The 21,285-nt window shown below is 33.3% G+C and overlaps 1 protein-coding gene across 13 annotated transcripts in view; it reads left to right on the forward strand.

Annotated features, from left to right (window-relative positions):
* The window catches only part of LOC140673245 (uncharacterized), a 111,753-nt gene that overhangs the window by 63,156 nt on the left and 27,312 nt on the right, over positions 1–21,285 (forward strand). For 7 of the 13 annotated variants that reach the window (XM_072906059.1, XM_072906068.1, XM_072906063.1 and 4 more), the window contains exons 1-3: positions 2,918–4,464; positions 9,367–9,474; positions 12,068–12,206. In XM_072906059.1, coding sequence (XP_072762160.1) covers positions 4,358–4,464; positions 9,367–9,474; positions 12,068–12,206 — 354 coding nt within the window. In that variant the 5' untranslated portion in view covers positions 2,918–4,357. Of the gene's footprint in view, positions 1–619; positions 896–2,916; positions 4,465–9,366; positions 9,475–12,067; positions 12,207–21,285 lie in introns of those variants that run through there. The other 6 variants (XM_072906064.1, XM_072906065.1, XM_072906066.1 and 3 more) reach the window with 4 other exon arrangements.

Consider the following 21,285-nt stretch of genomic DNA (forward strand, 5'->3'; position numbering starts at 1 on the left):
TACAAGTCTATTGTATCTTCGATATTCAATATACGTATAAACTTACCTTTCGATAAAATTTGCATTCAAATATTATCGATTTTGTATATATAACCTAAACCTAAAGGATACGGCGAAATTATTTTCAAAAAATATCGTCTCGCTTCGCACGCGGAAAAGATATACGACGGGGATCCCCGACGCAATCATTCATCATTTCCAGTCTTCCACGCGAACATTCATCATTCTCATTTTCCGTGCAACATTTCATTTACATATTTACTATCTCTATATCAGAAACGTGCTTGTCGCGAGAGAGCGTAGTCGGCGAAACTTTTGATCAATAGTACTCGTTAAACATTCGCAAATACCGTCGCAGATACAGATTATTCCTTTTCGCGACAAGGGAGAGGAAAGGGGGGCGAAAGCTCGCGTCACAAAGAGTTTAAACGTTCGAGATGGAGATTAGCGTCCCGCGCGATGCATCGAGAGGTAGAGGAGGAGAAGGAAGAGGAGGAGGCAGGGCAGGCCAGGCAGGCCAGGCAGGCCAGGCAGGCAGGCAGGCAGGCAGGCAGGCAAGCAAGCAAGCAGGCAGGCAAGCAGCGCAGCGACGAGCAGCAACGCGCACGTCCGCGTTGCCGTCCGCGATCGCCCTGGCCCACTGACCTATATTACACGCGGGGTGTACAGGTCCCGCATATACGAGTCTCGACCCACAAGCGATACTCGGCCGCGCCAAGTCGGAGCGGGCCGCGTCGCGGCCGCGTCGGTACCTGCTTCGCCTGTCTCGTCGTACGTCAACGAGGTGTCTTGGGGGCTCGTGCGTGCTCGCGTATGGGTGACCGAACCGCGAGGAAGATCGGCCGCAAGATGATGACGCTTGTCGGCGCGGTAGCGCCGAAATGTGGAGCGCCAAGTATGTTTATTCGAGATTTAAAAATTCGTGCTTGTCCTTTCTTTTTTCAATCGATCGTTGAAAAAATAAACGGTTATCCGAGCGCCCGCGAGAATTTTGTTTAGCTCAAGTACTTGTAGCGTGGATTGTCGAAGCGCGTCGAGGTGTGAAGTATAACGAATGGAACGCTCCTCGTTTCGAAAACGTTAATATGCAAGGCGTTTGACGTACGAAGAGTATATCTGTCACACGTGCATGTTATAGATACACATTTGGCGCAACGCGGGTATTTCTGTCAGTGCTGTGTCGCCGTTATTGGCGAAAAGTTGTGTAGTTGAAATGAAATATAGGCTTCTCTCGTCACCTGGTATTTGAACCTATGTCGAGCGTGAAATTTCATTTCTCGCCAAGGTCCTCTGTTTACATATTTTATTTATTTATCTTTTTTTTTTTTTTTTTATAATTATCTCTCTCAGCCGACACTACTGGAAGCGGAATTGATTTCACGACTCGTGAATGAAAGGGGTAGGGCTTGGAACACCCTGTACGAGGGATAAAGAGCAGTCGGGTATTGCGCGCGTAACTTCCGCGATTGCATCGATTCGGAGTGCGGGACGGGTGAGCGGAAGTGTGTCAAGGACGATTGTAAGCGAAGGTATCGAATAGTGCTCAAGCGCGCTATGTTTCGTCCGTGTTGGCGCGATTCCTCCGCGATTTGAGGTGTACAGCTTGAGACTATCGTAGACATGCGAGGTTGCTTCGTCGAGTATAATAATGTTTCCATCGTAAGAACGAAGCGGAACGAAGCGCCGCGTTTCGAGATTCTATACTCTTTCGCTGGATACGATTGTCAGTGTCAATTATCCCTTCCTATCATCACGCGATATACTGAAATAATGGAAATAAAGTTCTCTGTATTTTTCTTGAAAGAAGCTATTAATTATTAAAGCTAATTAATGTGTAATCTCGGACGATTACAAATGTTACATTTGTATCTATTAATTTTATTTAATTATTTTGTACAATATTATTCTTTAAGTAGTTTATTTATGTTATACATATGTATGTATATATTAAAAGAATTATGAAATATTAATATATGAAAGCAACGTAGATTTACAATGCAAAAATTATAAAAATGCGCGACAAATAATGGTTAAAACAAAGTAATTTTAGAATTTAAAAAATTGGGCCTAAAAGAATGCTCGATGATATCGGAATATTTTTATATAAGGTATATAAATTGTACGTAGGTAAACTCTTCTTTGGTTTAACTTTTACATTTTTATAATACATAAGCAGAGATACAGATAGAGCGACTCTAGTTTGCATTATTAATGCGAAAATATTGCGACAAGAGTTTTTGTAGATAAATATTTCATAATTTTCTAAAATTGCTTCATACAATGAAATTTATATAAATATGAGATATTTAGCCTTTTTTATTTTCCGTAACGAACCTAATAACTCAAAGTTATTTACACAAAAAAATTTAATAACTTTTTAATCTTTGACCTAGAAATATTAGCCAGCAACTTTTAGCAAACAATCTTTTTAATTAAATTCTATAAATTGAGGCTTTTCATGTTCGGCATCACTACTGTATGCAGGTTAGCGGTCAGTAGTCGCAGAACGCCGAGAGTGAGACAAATCGAGCCGCGAAAAGCGCCGACGCGACGTAACGCAATACAACGCAGCGCGACGCGCGACTACGCATTCGAGCTCTCGGCTCTCGGAGGCGTCTATCCGGCGTCTTTGGCACGCGCGAGCGGAATCCGCGTCAGTCCGTGTTCCCGGCCTCAGTAATAAACACCGTGCGAATTCCTTCGACGTACGACGGCAGTTCAATTTAATTAAAACGAGTTTTAATTTTAAATTAAAAATGAGATTCCATTTCAATATGCGATTTGATGGAGAGTAAAATTATCCAAGTAAAAATATGAGAAAGCAAACTAATGAATATATCAATCTCTCTTATGTAAAAAAATATAATCGTGTGTAAATATAAGTGAAAGTAATAAATGATATAGATGAAAAAAAAAAAAAGAATAAATAAATAAATAAATTTCGAGAATTTGAAAATGACGAAGAACGCAGGAAAAAAAAACCAAAGAAATGATATAAGCTCGAAAAATCATCACCGCCAACTAGGTTGAGTAAAAATTTCGCCACATCTACCGCGTACCGATTGCGAGCCGCTGTTCCAGTGTGTGCTCGTGTGTATGTTACACGCGTATATATGTATAACACACGCACACATAGGATACGTCAACCTTCACATACATGTGCATGCTGCTCGTTTAGCGGCCAACGTAAACGTGGAGGAGGAAGAAGATGAGGACAGAAGAAGTGGTCTATCGGTGATGCGAAAGAGAGAGGGAAACAACGATTGCGAGGAGGAGGGAGCAACTCTAGACGCGGCAGGAGGGAGACACGAGAGAGCATGAGAGGAAGGGGGAAGACGGTGCTTCGCGACAACTAGGTGACGGCTGCGTGGATACACGCCGCTCATGATGCAAGGTGCTTTCCTACGCGATAAGTGGTGACGTCGGCAGAAGTGCGCGAAAGTATTCCTCGGCTTATGTGTTATCAGGAACGCGTGTTTTCTCTCTCTCTCTCTCTCTTTCTCTCTCTCTCTCTCTCTCTCTCTCTCTCTCTCTCTCTCTCTCTCGCGGGAAGGCGTTACCTTGCCATAGAAAGGTAGAGAAACAGTTTCGGCTCTAGACAAAATAAATAAAAGAAGTGACTTGGATGAGATACAATTTGTGTAGTGATAAGCGCGAAGAAATTAAGAGGATTACGAAAGGTAGACTCGACGAAAGTGTGAGTGTTTTATGAGTACAGCGTAATTCGACGAATCTTTTTTTTATCTGAGATTTCGGAGTGCTATATAAATTTTTCAGCGCAATTTTTCTTCGAGTGTGATTAAAAGTTGAGTCTAGTAATTTAATAGTTCACATGCTTGAATAATTTGACGTTTTGCAAGTGATATAGGGATTTGTATGAATTAGAAAATTGAAAAATTTGCGAGATCAAGAATTTTTGAAACTTTTCGAAAAAATTTAACAATTAGATAGATTAAAGTATTTGATATTAATATACGTTCGCCTTCTTTCATTGCAACACTTTAATTGAATAACTTTAAGCTATCTAAAATTCCTAGTATGTATTTTATATATATATATATTTGCTTATTCGGAATATTTTGTGATTGCAAAGTGTCAAGTGATATAGATGTGGATGCAAAATAAATTTCGAATTCTTGACAAGAAACATCAACATGGGTGTTCAGTTTATCGATCAGATTGTTGACAAGAGTAAGTTTTGCTTCGAAAGTCAGTGTCAGTGAATCTTGATTCCATGCTCAAATTACAACTGTCATGCAAAAAATTACGAATCTTCGAGCAGCTACGAGATCGATTCGTCGAAAAACATTGCTGCAAAGAATCATCGAAGTTATTAAATGTTATGTGAAATCGGACTATGGTTTCGAAAAAACGTTCCTTTGAACACGACGTTGAAGTGTCAGTATTTATAAAAGAATATAAAAGGGGACGAAAATCTTCGATGATGGAAAAGCGGAATGCGCGGTAAGCTTCAAACAATTTTTTAAATGATTTTTTTAATCGCAGAGCCACGGTCGATATATTTTAAGCCAGTGTGACCTGTGATATAAAAGAAAGGTGAAAAATATGATTTATAAAGCATGATTATAAATCAAATTGCGAAAAAAATATTCTTTTCTTTTTATGATGACTTCTTATCCTTATTGATAGTATTTTTTAAATAATTTGGGGCGAGATTTCGAATTAATATATTATATTAACATAGGATATAAATATATGTAAATAAATTTTTTTACACTACCACAGTGACAATAATCAAAATAATCAAATAATATTAATTGTCTTCGATTTTTTAATTAAAATAAAAATGTAATACAAGGTTTTTTTTAACAGATTGCCATTTGTTCAACACTTTTTGTCTCGTCAGTTTTTAATTTTACGATAATCACTTGGTTAAAGAATGTCAATTTAGTCATCAATTTTCTCAATCAATATTCATTGTTTTTTTTGCATCACATCACGAAACGCACTTGCGGCATTGACGTCGATGTAGAATCAGCCTGGCTCTCATACGAAAATGTCCGATTATTCTATCAAGACGGTTCAAGGCCGAATTTTCGATTAATCGCCACTTGTCCCTAAATGTTGCGTTATATATATATATATATATATATATATATATATATATATATATATATATACATATATATATATATACACATATATATTAGGCTTTTATCGTGTTAAAAGCCTGAGATGCAACACGTGACTATTTCTCTCGAGCGAGATGTTTCGAAGCGCGACCAGCTGATTTCTCTTGATAAATATATTTATATTTCGCGAAACATACGTTTATAATGAAAATAAATGCGAAGAATCTTGTTAATTGCAAGATTATTAAAAATGGATGAATTTTGAAAGTTGAGATTTTTTTCTTGACTAAAGTATATTTTTGTATACTATTGGTTTATATAATTTCCATTATGTGTAAGAATATATCTAAAATTGTCTATAAGGTATATTTTTAGAATTATTTCAGAATTTTCCTGTTTATGATTCGGTTGATATATAAATATTTGAATATAACATATTTTATTAATAGTCAGATATTTCCATGTCGCTTAAATATTCTGTATGATTCTCACTGTTGTAATATACATATAATCTAACCAATGTTACAGCCAAAACTCTTTGGATTTTTAAATCCTTTTTGAATATCATTTTTAGCAAGAGTATCGACATGGACCACTCGAAATGATCGCGGCTATATATATACAATTCATTTTACACATTGTGAATAAACGCGATACTGTGTTGCAGTCAAAGAATATATTTATTTTTGGCCGATAAAAATCGACAGATAGACAGAATTGCGTGACTTTGCAGTAAAACTGCCGATAAACTCGTTATTAGATGTTCTAAAACTAAAAATGCCGATATTTCAATAATGGATTAAATTTTCTCGTTTTCTAAAATAACTTGAAAATTCGTTACATATGACGTGGCTCGATTACTATATAATTCTTTTATTATCAATCCAATCATTAGTTTATATGCGTGAAACAAAATATTTTCTTATTGTTATTTTTTTTAACAATTAAAACTGTTACTAACAAGGTTATTAAATTATTATTATTAAAAGATAACATTAATAGTTGCAAGTAGAATAGTTATTAATTAAACAAGGATCAGTTGTACAAATGTGTTAATTTTAATTTATATTTTGATTTGATATTAATTTCAAATTAAAAGAATTCTTTGATCGATAAATTGCAGAAAATTCGTCAATACAGATATATTGAAGCATTGATAATTTTCGTATATTTTTGTTGCGGAGAAACATCGATCACCAATGGATAGAAGAACTTGTCATTAAAGTTTAATGCGATGATGTATAAATTGAAGGAGAAGTTTCTCGATACCAAATTCGTCAAAGTGATTTTTAATCAGTGAACACGCCTATACGGTCGTACTGTTTGTGTGTGTCTTAAGCACACAAACTCATTCCCGAATTAGTCATTGGTTAAACCAACTAACGAGATTTAAATTGTTATATTTTATGCGCGGTTCTCTGTCTGATTTTTTCTGCCGTGTCATATCAAAATTTGAAACCGATTACAAAGTGACATAAGGATCGCTTGATATAAGTTATCGTCGAATTTTCAGATGTAATACATACTCACTGGACACGTACTGTAAAGGTGTAATCTTATTTCGTGAATGTTTTGCCCATAATACAATTCAACATCAATGATAAAATTAAAATTTGACCATACAATAAACTATTACTTGAGAAATCAAAGAATAAACAAAAATTGTTTTCTGTATCGTGTTAACAAATTGTTATATCGTATGTGCATTATGTTTATATATTTAAAGAACGAAATTTAAAAGTTTTATTTTCTCTTAATATAAATTTCCTTATCTTTGAAATTTTTATTATTATTACTATTTTAAAGATAATTAATTTAATTAGGAATACTTTATCACATATAAAAATGCAAAATGCAAAAAAAAAAAAATATTACACACTTCATCTATATATTTTATTACTTAAACATATTTAGTGAGATAAGCATATGGTTACGTTTTAAACGTAAGAAAAAGGAATGTAAAGAAAAAAGAAGATATGAAGATGAAAGAATAGAAAGTTTACGAAACATATTTAGAAAGAACAGTCTCGTTATTAGCAAGAGTATAGTCGAAAAGCAGGTGTATGCGTAGTCGGTCAGAAAAGTGATGTAACGTATCTAATTTACGACGTAGTAACCTAACCCGTACAACTTGTTAATTATGTTATCGGCACGTCGATAAATTAATGATCGCGAGAGAATCGTATGGAGTGCTAACGCACCATATCCTATCGGATTGTCCAACCGATCGTCAGCATCGCGTTCTATTGTTATTTATTAATCACAAATAAGTCATGTAATTCCTAATTTACAAAAATTACATAATCGTAATCTCTTTTTACATTGTAAGAGATTTGTATAAACTGTATATCGTGATCATATAAAGTGAGTAAACAAGTAATTTAATGCGTAACCTATTATCTCAGACCTTCAAGTGCCTTGATAGGAGATACAATATATGATCATTTGATTTGTTTGCCAAGCATATAGGGTGGCCTAAGATTACAATTTGTCATTTTGATAATATACCTAATGAACATCGTAACGCGTAATGAAGTTGAGAAAAGACTTGTTTTAAAGTGAGTGAGATTAAATAGATATGGTTTCGTACGATATTACGAAAGATTTTTAAAAAAATATTCAAAAACATTCTACGAATAACAAAAGCTTGCTTTCCGCGCGCTGCTGTAATTGCTTTAACAGTCATTACCGCGCGCACGCGATTATCTGTTATCTTTAGGCACTTCGTTAGCGGCCGATTCCCCGGCTTATTATAACGTTGCCGATGCGTGTGTGTCGTCATAAAGGATTTTATTGGTTCGTGGGAAACGAACCGAAAAGGGATACACAAAGGGCGAAGGGAGCCGCTCGGTGCCGCCGCCGCCGCCGCTCGCGCGATGATAAACCGGCGCGGCCGCAGTGAGGAAAAAAAAAAAAAGGACGATCTCTCAAGGAATCGCACGCTGCATTACACCGCCGGAGTAGTCCAAGGCATTATTTTGAGTCGCTCTTGTGCGACCCGCGTATTTATAGCGGCCCCGGTGAATCCAATTTCGATAAAGCAACAGAGAATCGTCATGCGATGTCGCGCGAAAAAGGGCTCGAACAACACGAGGGCGTGTAAAAAGCATGTAAAAGCCCCCTTTTTGAGCTTAATAGAAAAGAAATCTGTCTCAAAATTATATTTTTAAATTAGATAATTTATTAAACTGTATTATTATTATTATTATTTATTTATTGTATGTTTTACATTAAATATAATGCTGGCTGCATATATTTATGATACGCTGAAAAATACGTTCAATTGCGAAAGTAGCAACGCAGCGAGAGTTTAAGATACGCTTTTGACGTAGCGTTTTTGAAGGATTCTGAACTTAAGAGATACTTAAATTTTTGAAGAGAGACAGTGTTTGATCAGGCGAATCAAATTGTGTCTGAGATTGTCAAACAATTTAACACCACTGCCAATTTGTCCGACGGTTTTATCAGTAGCGAAATGTGTAGGTGTCGATTCCTTTTCAATAATGCCTGCTCGTTCTTCGCAAAGCCCTTTTTATCGACTTTGCGTTCGCCGGGCACAATGTACCCTCGTCTCGAAGAAGCTTTTGTCGATTTCGAGATAAACGAGAATATGAAAAGCAGAAGAAATATCAGTGACGATGTAATATACGTTGTTGTGCATGTGTATGTATACGCGTATAGAACGAAATGGAGAGAGAGGATAATGGTGGAGGAATCGCACGCGCGGCTCTTTCGTCCACGTGTAGCAAATTAGTCGAGCGCGAGCAGATTATTCGAATACAAATCATCTTCGTGACAGGATGAAATTCTGTGCGAAAAGGATTCTCTGCAAGGTATATGATTTGCGAATATCCAACAATGTTTAACATTGATGATGTTTGAAACATTGTTACCTTGCTCTTTTCGCTTGACAGTTTGATTTGATCGACTATTTTTGACATTATTTTTGTGTGCACATAGGCGGTTAAATCGACGATATGTTGATAAATTTTTTGCAAATGGCTTTTGTCTGTTTTCAACAAATATTTGATTGTAAACATTTTTTATACATACATATATATGATATATTTATGTATATATACATGTATATATTTATATTGTTTTTTATACTTTTTATCTATCTCTAATAATTTAATTTCTCACATAATTTTGATAAAAACGTTTTTAAAATTTTATTTATTTTCATAAATTGATAATATTAATATGTCACTTAAAAACTTTCTTACTAAATGTCCGCTGTATTTCTCTAATCATGATTGCGCTTTTGTTGCAGGCCTGGCCCGTATGAATTGCAAGACCCGTTGTGGGTTAAAATGAGTGCGATTACTGGCGGCATTACCAAGAAAAGAAAGAAATCAGATGCGAAGCCTCAGTCGCAGATGTGAGTACCGCAATCTCCTGTCTTTTATATCTCTTCGAAATACGATGAGCTCAGATCCGCAATTTGGGCGGTATAGTAAATGATAAATACCTGCCTTTCACATTGCATATTTGGCACAAAATACGTTTCGGTGAAAGAAAAAAAAAAAAAAGATAATCGTTAGTTATTATCATTCAATTCAATTCATCGAAAAAAAATATAATATCACAAGAAGTATTAATTTTTGTATAGAGATAATAAAAATGAACAATATTAAGTTTCTTTTTTATTTTTACATTATTTCTTTATTGTAAAACTTCTACTATAATTGAATTCTGGATTAATTTTTTTCTTAAGTTTTTGTTTAGCAGATGAATGTTTGAAATAACAAATGGGGTGTGTGGTTTTAAAGTTTGGAAATCCATGATTTAAAAGGCTCGACGATCCGTATACGTCGGCGAACATGCCGTAATCCGTTGCCATCCAATTTGCTAAAGAGCTTATCGTTCCAATCGAATTATTAATGGTAAACGCGTGCGCGCGAGTTTTTAAGCGTTTACCATCAATTGAATTGCTTTAATATCAAAGTAATATTTGGTTGCGCACGAATAAAATTTTATTGTATAAATTATATCTTTATTCATGCGCATTTAGATGTGACACAGAGAATTTAACTATCATTTCTATAACATTTGCAATATCGTTTAATAATTTATTATTGCCAAACATGCAATTGAAGACAGAACACAGTAATTTTATTTTAGTATCAATAATCAAATATTGTCAAGGATTTTTCATGTCTGCCTTTCTACGTTGATTTAAAATAATTAGTTAATAGAGAAAAGGATATTTCATACACGAAATATTTATGAAATATTAAAATCGAGAAGCTATCATTGTGGAATAATATAAAATATTAAAGTATCACGAATGTAATTATAATATACGTAATTATGATATATTTATAATTGATATTATATATCTGATATATTAAAATGTTATTAACAATTGAAGATATTTATCAGTATGATTTAATAATTAATAATTTTATAAACACGACATTAAAAATATTACGAGTACTAAATCTGTCAGAGAAGATTGCTTTTTTTTAGATAATATATATATATATATATATATTATATTTAAAACAATCCACACGGAAAAGAAAAAGAAAAAAATAAATGTAATTTTTGTTATTGTCACTTAATTAGAAATTTAACCTGTATAATACTTTGGTGAATTCAAATTTTTGTTATAGATACCTATAGATGTTATACTTAATTTTTATACATATATTTATTTATAGCAATAAAATTATAATTTTTTTTTATATTAGCGTAAAGAATATTTTTCGTATTTATCATATTTATGGAAGATTTAACTTGTCAAAGAAAGAATTATATATCGTTTTCTTAATCTTGATTTTCAATCTGTCACTAGTATCAACATTTATTCGCTCATGCAAGTAGCGTATAGAGAGATAGTAAGACCTGCCGTATTGGAGTATTAAAATAGCAGTGTTAATACAGTGAGAGTCACTGCTGGACTGACGTGACGTCACACAAGGTCAACTGAACGTTTCAACGGGACAAGAAGTTGATTCAGCATCAAATAATTTTATTCTTATAAAATTGTCGAATCTTCTCACGAGATTTTTGACTGCTTACTTTTTTTTAAATACTTCACAGTATTATATTGCACGTGAAACATCTTTCTATCAGTAATTTTAACGATGGATTTTTTTAATCAATTTGGAGTCGATAATTTTTCAATTGAAACGACACAGTTTCTTGCATTTAAAATTCAGCTACTTTCGCTGTTATTGAATTTTAATACTAAGTTAAACAATACTAAGATATGCACAATATTAAAAGAGTATAACAAATAATGGCTATTTTTTCAAAATTATTTCCGAGGAAAAATTAATTAAAATCTCCCAATCAAGGAATCTGTTATTAAAACTGTGTATCAACTACAAACACGACAAACTGTGCCAAATTTACAAATTGGTTACATATTCTTAGAAATAATTACTTTCTTATCACGAACGAGAATATTCTACGATATCATAAAGCAGAAGGAAATTATAAAAATAATAGTTAAAAATACATAACTGTATTATAAACTATATAACTAAAAGATTAATATACGATTAATAGTACTTTATAAGTTTACATATTTTATTTTAGAACATGTATAAATATTTTAAATTAAATAATAATTCTTTAATATATATTTGTGCATTAATGTTCTTCGAAAAAAAACTTTGTCACATTATTTTATAAATTAAGCTGTAGATATTTAATTTTTTAATATATATTGATTATAATTTTTAAAAATAGATATTTTAACCTTTTAAATTCGTCATAATAAGATATAATTGTTCAAGCTTCTGTTTAATTTAAATTTAAATCTCATCTTTATTTAAATATTTGTCATATTTGAAGACATTAAGTTAAATGACTTATAAATTTATTACTTATGATATAATTTTGATGGTTAGTGCATTCAAAATATTACAAATTGCCAATATAAATATTTTATAACTAGATTTATAAATATTTATGTCATGCTCGTAAATATATTAATTTTCCATTTTGTTTTTTTTTTACAGTAATAAGTGCCTTAACGAAAAAAGACGACGGACCCAAGAGAACTTATATATCGATGAGCTTGCCGAGCTGATTTCCGCCACGGACATGAGCTCTGGCAAGACTGACAAATGTCAGATCCTTCAGAGAACCGTCGATCAGGTAAGAAGACAGATTTCTCTCTCTCCTCTTGCGAATCGATGATTGATAAAAGGCGTCATAGGAGCGTACCGTCGATATTTATCGTTTTAGTATTATTTTTCCTTCCTTGATAATAAAATGTCATATCGGTTTAAGTTACAAGATTAGGAGAGGATTAAAAGATATATAATCACATTTGCTATTATAACGTTTAAGCAAATCTAAAATAAGATAAATTAAATAAGATAATTATAAAATTATCTTCCTAGAAAACAAACTAATATAATTTTCACGACTATGATTGTATGCCAAACTAATAACACGTGTACATATAAGTAATTATTATTTCACATATATAAAATTAATAAATTATATATTTAATTCTCTTTAGATAATTAAAACATATTTTTCTACAGTAATTGTAAATATAAAAATTTTTGATAAAAAACAATAAAAATTTTAAATCCTAGTAACGTACAAGGAGAAATTAAATCGATGATGAAATAATATAAAATACTATCTAAAAACACTCACATTTCATTTGCGAAATTATACAAATTTTTATCGTTCTCTCGGGTCATAAAATTGAAGATAACTGCTCGGTATTAAGACAGAATGACAATTTTACGATCACCAAAGGACATTTTATAAAGTCTTTCTTACTTGAAGTAGACAATAAAATGGTTTAGGTTTAGATTAACGATATTATTTTTACAGTTTTTTTTTCTTTGTAACTGTCGCGGGTCTTTATGCGTATGCACTTCATTTATTCCTCTTGTTCGTTAGGACGATAAGGGGAGAGACTATTTTGTATAATTGAAGTAGATAACGATGGATAGAAGACAGTCGGAAAGAATGTCATTTGCTGTCAGCATTTTTTGTCGGAAAATTGATCGGTAAATATCAAATATTGAACATAGTTGTTTTTGGATCGACATAGAAGAATCTGCGCAAGGACGATGAAATATTTGAGAAAGCACTCAGGATTATTGAAAGATTTGTAGAGTGAGCGAATCTCTCATAAAGGTCGCTCTGTTTTATAAATGACATATATTCCTGTATCGATCTAAACGAAAGAAAGAGCGACAGTATTTTCGAAAGCGACATTACATCGTTGCCAATTTAATCAGAATTTCGCGTAACATTAAAAAACTTGTTCTTAACGAGTTCTGCTACTTCGACACTTTCTGGTAGCAACCGATCTTTCTTCGTCTTGCGAAATATCTAGTATAAATCTTTATACGTTCATAGGCAAATTTATTATTAAAATTAGTTTTATTTATTACATTACGTTTATATTACAGCATTTATAAAATATGATTTATAACATATTAAATTAAATTTTAGGTTGAAAGAAATTTTTAAATTATTAATTTTTTTCTTTTTTATTTTGAAATAAATTAAAACAAAATATATAATTGTTATTTATATCTTAAAATATTTTAAAAGACAGGTAAATTCTAAATCATTTGCAAATTTCAATTTGCTAAATAGCTCTGACAATTAAATGTTACATTTTCTAAAAAATTTCGATAACTAATATAAAAATTCCTGTTATTTCTTTGGAAAAATATCGTCCAGTCGCTACCGTTTAATTTTCAATAATATATGACTCATTGTATCGAATAAAGTTTTTTCTAAGGTCGAAACTAAATATAAGAATAAAACTTTACTAATAACAGCTTTGCAAAGTATTATTTATTATTTATGAAAGCTTTCCTCCTAGAATGACTAGTTAACTAAATACATTGCATATTTATTATACATACAATTTGTGTATTGCAGGCATATTTGTTTGTTATCCAAAAATATTATATAATAGATATAAGATTTAAATTTATATAAAATTTAAATTGAGCTAAATTATTGAAATATCTTCTTTCATTCTACAGATATTAAATTAAATATTCTATCTACGATATTAAATTATTGAACATCTTTTCTGTAACTTTTTAATTTTTGGTGCACTTATTAATTATATTCTGAATTAAAATTTTATAAAAATAAAATTTCCTTGAAGTTGGAAATTCAGATTTTTTTTATCAATCTAAGAATTATAATAGGAATAGTAATATTAAAGTAAGAATGAGTGATTCTATTACAGTCCCATTACTACAGAAATGAAAGTTTCTCTAATTTAGGAAATTATTCGTTTCGACATTTTTTTTTTTTTTTTTTTTTTTTTTTTAAGGAAAAGTGTACGTTGAACCAAACTTAGTCTAACTAAAAAATTTGCGTACAAATAAAGTTTACGAGAAGTGCTCGCTAATACACCTCATGTGTATTATTACAGTTGCATACAGTTGATAATTTGAATTGCTCGAGACAGTTTTCGAGTAAGTTGACATGAGAGATTTCGTACGACTTCGATAAACCTCATAGATTTCGGATATAGTTGATGTCTTCTTTTTGATATAACTCGATTCGCTTATCGATTCAATCGTTTTTCGACTTCAGATCAAATTTCGCGGATAATGTATGTACGCGTTTAATACGGAAAAAACTCGTCAATCTGCTTCTCGCATATATAATGTTGGCTAGAAGATTATATTGTACGTGCATTTTGCGATTTTCTATTGGCACAATCAAACTCGCACAAAAATAATTCAATTTTGCATACGTCGAAAATTATTATGATGTGCTATATATTTTTATAATAAGTACAGTGTGTGTATAATTGTGGAGTACCATGTACAGTTGTGTATAAAAAAATACAAAAAATGTGCCACGCTTTTTTCGTTTATTATTATTAATCTGAATTACGCGAAATTATGCAAAAGTCGGTTAAACGAATTAATAAAAATGAATAGAATTTTAAAGAGCGACATCTGTATATATATATATATATATATATATATATATATATATATATATATATATATATTATATACGTACATGGAGCTTGGATCTGTTGTCGGCGATATATAAAACTTTGCATTTTAAATGATCTCGAATTAAGCGGTTGGCGGGTTAATTCACTTTTGCATAACGCCATCCATTTTGGGGCCTATTTTATCTTAGCGGAAATTTGATTCGATTTCTAGAACCTATTATTATCGCTAATATAATCGCATCGTTTACTTCGCTTGCGAAAGGTCAAAGACGCAATTACGGATATTTTTTTTTTTTTTTTTTTTTTTTTTTTTTAACCGATACGCGATTAATCCGCTAACGATACACACGGATAATTACAGGTCCCGGGCCCCTTTGTTAAGCCCTGCTCGCGCGATCATCGGTTGAACGCGAGGCAGCAGTTGCATAACGATCGCTAAGGCTAAGCCCTTGACTCACTGGCGATCGAGGTTACCGCTTCCCATTGGCGGGGACCAATCCGGTCCGGGCCTGGTTCGGGATTTCGAGGTCTAGAAATTTGAAGACTCGATAATGTGTCGTAACTACGTTCGCCTAACAGCGAGCGAAGATTCGTACTCTGACTGAAATTTTAAACAGCACTCTTTCTCGTCCAGTTTACCCAAGTTATATCGGCTTTTTGCTTCACAAGAAGAACGGTACGTGTTTTCTCCGAGAAGATATGAAACGAAACGTAGCAGTTGAAAGGGGTGTGTGAAGTTAGCACCCCGAAATGCAATTTTTATAGTTCTGATTAGAGTTCTAGCTTCTTAAAGAGTTTAAGAGTTCTTTATAAAAATAAAAAGAGTTAAAACAAAGAAAATAAGCTATTCAGAACTACTCGCTCTCGATTTTCGATGTAAAGTTAGCCCAATTTTCAAATTCAAATTTGAAACCGTTAATCGACGGAACTTTTAAACTCTTTAAGAAGAAACTAGAACTCTAATCAGAACTATAAAAATTGCATTTCGGGGTGCTAACTTCATACACTCAGTTGAAAGAGAGAAGGAGTGCAAGCCGTTGATTTTAATAATTATTATAATAAAAATTTGCAAAAACGAGAGAGCGCCTATAATGTTTTAAGCTGTGACATTGTCAAAATTAACAAGTCGCTGTTTTCTATTTTAAGAGGATCCAAAATTATACCGATAGAACATGAATTACAGATTTTTAATATCTTTTTTCTTTTTTTGTTGCTACGAGGATAATAAATCCCTCACAATTAAAGTAGTTATAAAAACAACACGCGGGGGCTAATAATTTCATATAAAAATGATAAAAAATTTAAAAATGATCATAACAATATTTATTTAATATAAAAAGTTCTGCGGTATGTTGGTGCAAAAAATTAAGCGCCCGCGTTTGGAATAACATAATAGAATATTAGTAAACTTTTGGAAATGTGACTTTAGAAGCCTAGTGAAAAAAAATTTTTTAAATCTGTAAAAAATTGCTTTCGTGCATCTACGAGTGTGCGAGATTGAAACATAAACTCACGTCAGACGTCATTTCTAAAAGCTCGCAAATATTCCTTCATGCAATTCTTACGGTGGGAATCTATTTTACTTTATGTGTATAAATTGCAACTTTTATATTAACCCTTATGATACACACTACACTTAGATGCCTCATTCATACACACATGGGTATTTCAAGTCCGACTGTTTTTTTCATTTATTTAAATTGATTTAAAAAATCTGTAAAAAATCGTGACAATATTTTCAAGTTTCTGGAACAAATATCCATAATTCATTTTGGAAAAAAAAGGCGGAGATAAGAAAAACTAAGCGGGCCGCGCTTAGAAGTTTTAAGAAATTTCAATGGATAGAAATCGATCGGACACGAATGACCCATGTGTATATCGTAAGGGTTAAGCAAGTATATTGTCATGTTAGCTTAAATTTTTGTCGGTAATATAGAACAGGCTTTAGGATCCCCTTAAGAATATCGTATAAATCGTATTTCGAAGAGTTATAGACAATAACAGGATATGAATATTTTATTACAGAGATTAAAATAAGTATATGAAATTACTCTGAAATCTAAATGCTATTATATGTCTGAATATTATCGCTATCTTTTGTTATCGAGATATTAATACTATTTAAAAGTTCTTCTAGTTATTGGTGCTATTCGATACTATCTTCTATTAATCAGTTTTAGTTACCAGGATCGATGTCTTCGAACGTTGTCATTATTCTTTGTTATCGAGATATTAATATATCATTGAAAAGTCTTAATTATTGATGCTACTTGATACTATCTTTTAGTCATTTTTAATTACTAAGATATCGATATCCTGTTAATTTTAAATTTAGATTTTCTCATATGAATGTATGAAGTCGATATTTCTTTAGGGCGTTATTGAAAAAGATTACATATGTACTTTGCAACGGTCCATTTATTTTTACATTATTTATCTCTGTGTAATTATGTCGCAAATTAAAAATCCATTAAAGTACGCTAAGAATCTGTGTTCTTACAAAATTTAGGTTAAAAATTTGTTAATTTTATTGTTTATCACTCGTTATACTTTCTTTTTTTGCACGTTTTATATTTATTTAAAATGCGAGAAATATACATTTAAAAGAATTTTGTAAAGAAAAAACAAGGGTTGTAGAAAAACGTAGAAAGATCTTTTCGAAATTCTTCTCGAGAATCTGTTTGTCAAAGTTCTACATCATGGTGTAATCGAAAAACTTATATATAACTTATATCCAATAAATGAAAGTAAAGTATAACCGCGTAAAGTGTCTGAGAAAAAGAGATATCAGTTTATTTTAATCACATTTTTTGTATATTACGTTTCTCTCTTTCTTTTTCTCTCGCTCAAAAATAAACATACATTTATTTAATCGTGGCAAGTTCAGCTAAAACAAAGAGATAATGATATTCTTGACAACATATTCATCTCCACTTACGAAATAGCACAATACGATCCCCGAGAAGCGCTCAGGTGCTTTGCACAGACAAGTTTCGAAGTCGTGGACTGCAGAAAAGGATTCGATCGTATTCATCCACCTATCCGTAGACGTTTTCGAGCCGGTCGTCGCAACGACCGGTTGGTTGGAAAAGGAAAAGGAAAAGGAGAAGGAGAATAGAGGCTCGACTTCCCATCTGTGTCCTCGCCCGCGCACGTTAGGCGTGCTCTTTTGACAGCTCGTGGAGGAGCACGTGTTCTTTGACAGGTCGCGCTGACAGAAGCACCGTATCTCGTCAAATGAATAAAAGAGAATAGAACGAAACGACGGATCTGCAGAATCGTGCGAATCAAAAAGACGCGCAGATACGGTCCAGTTCGTCGCAGGTAGCGGAGGAATCGCTGCTCCTGTCCCGAGCGAGAGTTTGTTACATGACCTTGAGTGATGTCACCGAGGCCAATAGGAAATCTTCCAAACGGCGCCGCTACAACTCGATCTACCTGGGCGAAAGAGAGAGAAAGGGGAAAAGATAGAAAGAGAATGCGAGAGAGAAAGAGAGAAGGAGAGAGAGAGAGAGAGAGAGAGAGAGAGAGAGAGAGAGAGAGAGAGAGAGAGTTTTGTGACGTCATCTGCGCGATGGCATTATGCGCAGCGACCCTGGTGATGCGATCGAGGTAGAGCCTATTGAAAATTTTCTAGTCAGAAAATATAGAAATGTTATCGTTTTTCTTTTGGTCCGCTTTATCTCACGAGCTTTATCTTTCTCCTCCTCCCTCTCTCCTGGATATCTCGGCATTTGCTTATCGGTCTGTCAGAGATTCCCCCCGACACGACGACGTGTCACTGGAGAAATTGCATAGGGACAGTTCAGTACATGTTGCACTCTTTTGTGAGATATATTTAGTAGAATGTTAGCAGCAGTGTGTTCGCCACTTAATTTCTCTAGTATCTTTCAAATCTGTGGATTTCTTTTGTCATGAGACTATCACCTAGGTCTCCTCTAGCCTTTCCGTTTTCAAGTGAAAGCCCTTTGAATTTTTTATAGTTTCACATCTCATTTCCTTTTCTCTCGTTCGTGGAAATGCTCGGCGAAGAAGAATTTATTGCGGGCGACGCGATTCAACGAGAGAAATGCGTACACGTACGTACACGTACACACATAATATATATATATATATGTACATATGTAAGCCATGCATTTGTGTACACGTACACACGTTCTCCACTTCCAGTAGAGGAACGGCTAGCGGCAACATCGCACACATACAGAGACGAACCGTTTGTCGGACTCGGCCGCGCGCTTCGACCCGGAGTCACCGACTTTTCGAGGCCACGGCAGACGCGCTCCGAGTACCTGTGTGCGTGATGACGTGTATATGCGATTATTGTGTGGTTGTGTGTGTGTGTGTGTGTGTGTGTGTGTGTGTGTGTGTGTGTGTGTGTGTGTGTGTGTGTGTGTGTGTGTGTGCCACACTCTCGCAGATTGCGCCGCGTCGATTACAACCGCGCGATCTATCGTCGCCGCGAGATACGAGCTCAAGGACGTGTCTTTTCCGCACGCTCTCGCACGCGCACGACCGTGAATTCCGGCCGGTAACGCGGGAATTTCGAGAGCTCGCCGTATTTGGATCGTCTGAAATAGTAATTGGCAATATCCTCCAAAGAGCGTTCTGGTAAATTAAAAATTGAAACGGATCGATTTTCCAGGAATTTAATCTCGGAGAGGTTTGATTCAACCTACCATCCTATGTTAATTACGTTACGTTTTTAATGAACAAAGAAACTTACATATTCTGCATTTATATTATTACTAAATGTATATACATTTGTGTGTATGTGTGTGTGTATGCTTTTGAATTTTATTTGTCTCGTGTAAAAGTAACAATTGTTATTTTGAAGACTTAATGATTTTTAAAGGAAGATTGAACTTTAAAGATTTATTAGAGAGAATCAGAGTTGCTGATTCTTTCTATATGAACATACTATACGATTCGTTCTACTTGCGCTTTTACGCCGTTTCTTCAAATTGTGTCGAGAATGATAATGAAGCTGTGCAGTATTGTGTGTGTGTGTGTGTATATGTGTATACGAATATGTGTGATAATGGAAAACGAGGGAAAGATAATCTTAAACGCGTGTTGAATCGCGTTTCTTATTCTCCTTCACGGAACGATCTCCCGTGAGGAGAAAGTGTTTCGACGATTCTTTAACGGTGATGGTATTGCGTGACGTAATTGTGTCACTAATCGTAACGTCAATTTGAGAGATACTGCGTAACCGGCTTTATATTAAACCTCTCATTCTAATCCTTTCGTTTCAATCGACGTAAAATATCTTCATGGAAAAAAAAAAAAAGAAAATTATATTATAATATATTTTTAAAAATATATCACTCGAGTAAGGATCTTTATTAATTATTTATTCGTAGATTATTGCAAAATATTGACTAAAGGTTCGCCAAAAACCGCGAAAAGCGTTCGCGTGCTAAAATATATGGGGTGTTATTTTTTTTTTGTGTTTATTTATATATATTTATTTATTTATTTTTCTTTACTTTACTGAGAAACTCGGTAACGAGAGTTAGCGAGTTACGTGGCTTTCACCGCGTTATACATTTGGGCAACGACTTGCTTGGCTCGGACAACTACCTAAGTCCCTCCCTGAGTGGTGTCGTTGTTTCGTTAGCGGTCTGACGCAATGACGGATAACAGACGCGCGAGGGCTAATGGACTGTGTATACAGTACAAAAACCGAGCGATGTATATACGTACGCACGCACACGCACTTTCCGACCGTAGTACCCCGTTCTCTCGATTCGTATGATCTCTCAGTCCTTTGCTGAGCAAAGTCAATTTCAGCCCCGCGAGAGAAGCGGCGGGATTCTTTTCTTCAAAATCGAAAATGGCTCCAATTGAAATCTAGATATTTATTCGTTTCATTGATATATAATCTCTTGTTATATAAAATTCTTGTTTTAAAATTAAAAATGGAATCAATAATCTCCCACATACAATAATTTTAAAGATAGCAAAATTTTTAATTTCAAAGTTTGTTATCTCTCTCAAGTTTAAAAAAAAAAAGTGAGTTAAAAATTATAAATACTTTTATATTTTCAAGTGTGATTTTAATATTTTCTACGTAATATTTTTATAAATGACACATTTCGATTAATAAACTTAAATATAAAATGTTCCAATTTTTTTCTGTATTCTTTTTATATATATTTAAATTAATCTGGAATGTATCTGATAAAAATATCTCGAAACAATTCATTCTGAGTTGTAAATAAAAATTTAAAATTATTTATCTCAATTATTATTTTAAAATTT

This window comes from Anoplolepis gracilipes, chromosome 14 (assembly GCF_047496725.1).
Source record: "Anoplolepis gracilipes chromosome 14, ASM4749672v1, whole genome shotgun sequence".
Taxonomy (NCBI): Eukaryota; Metazoa; Arthropoda; class Insecta; order Hymenoptera; family Formicidae; genus Anoplolepis; species Anoplolepis gracilipes.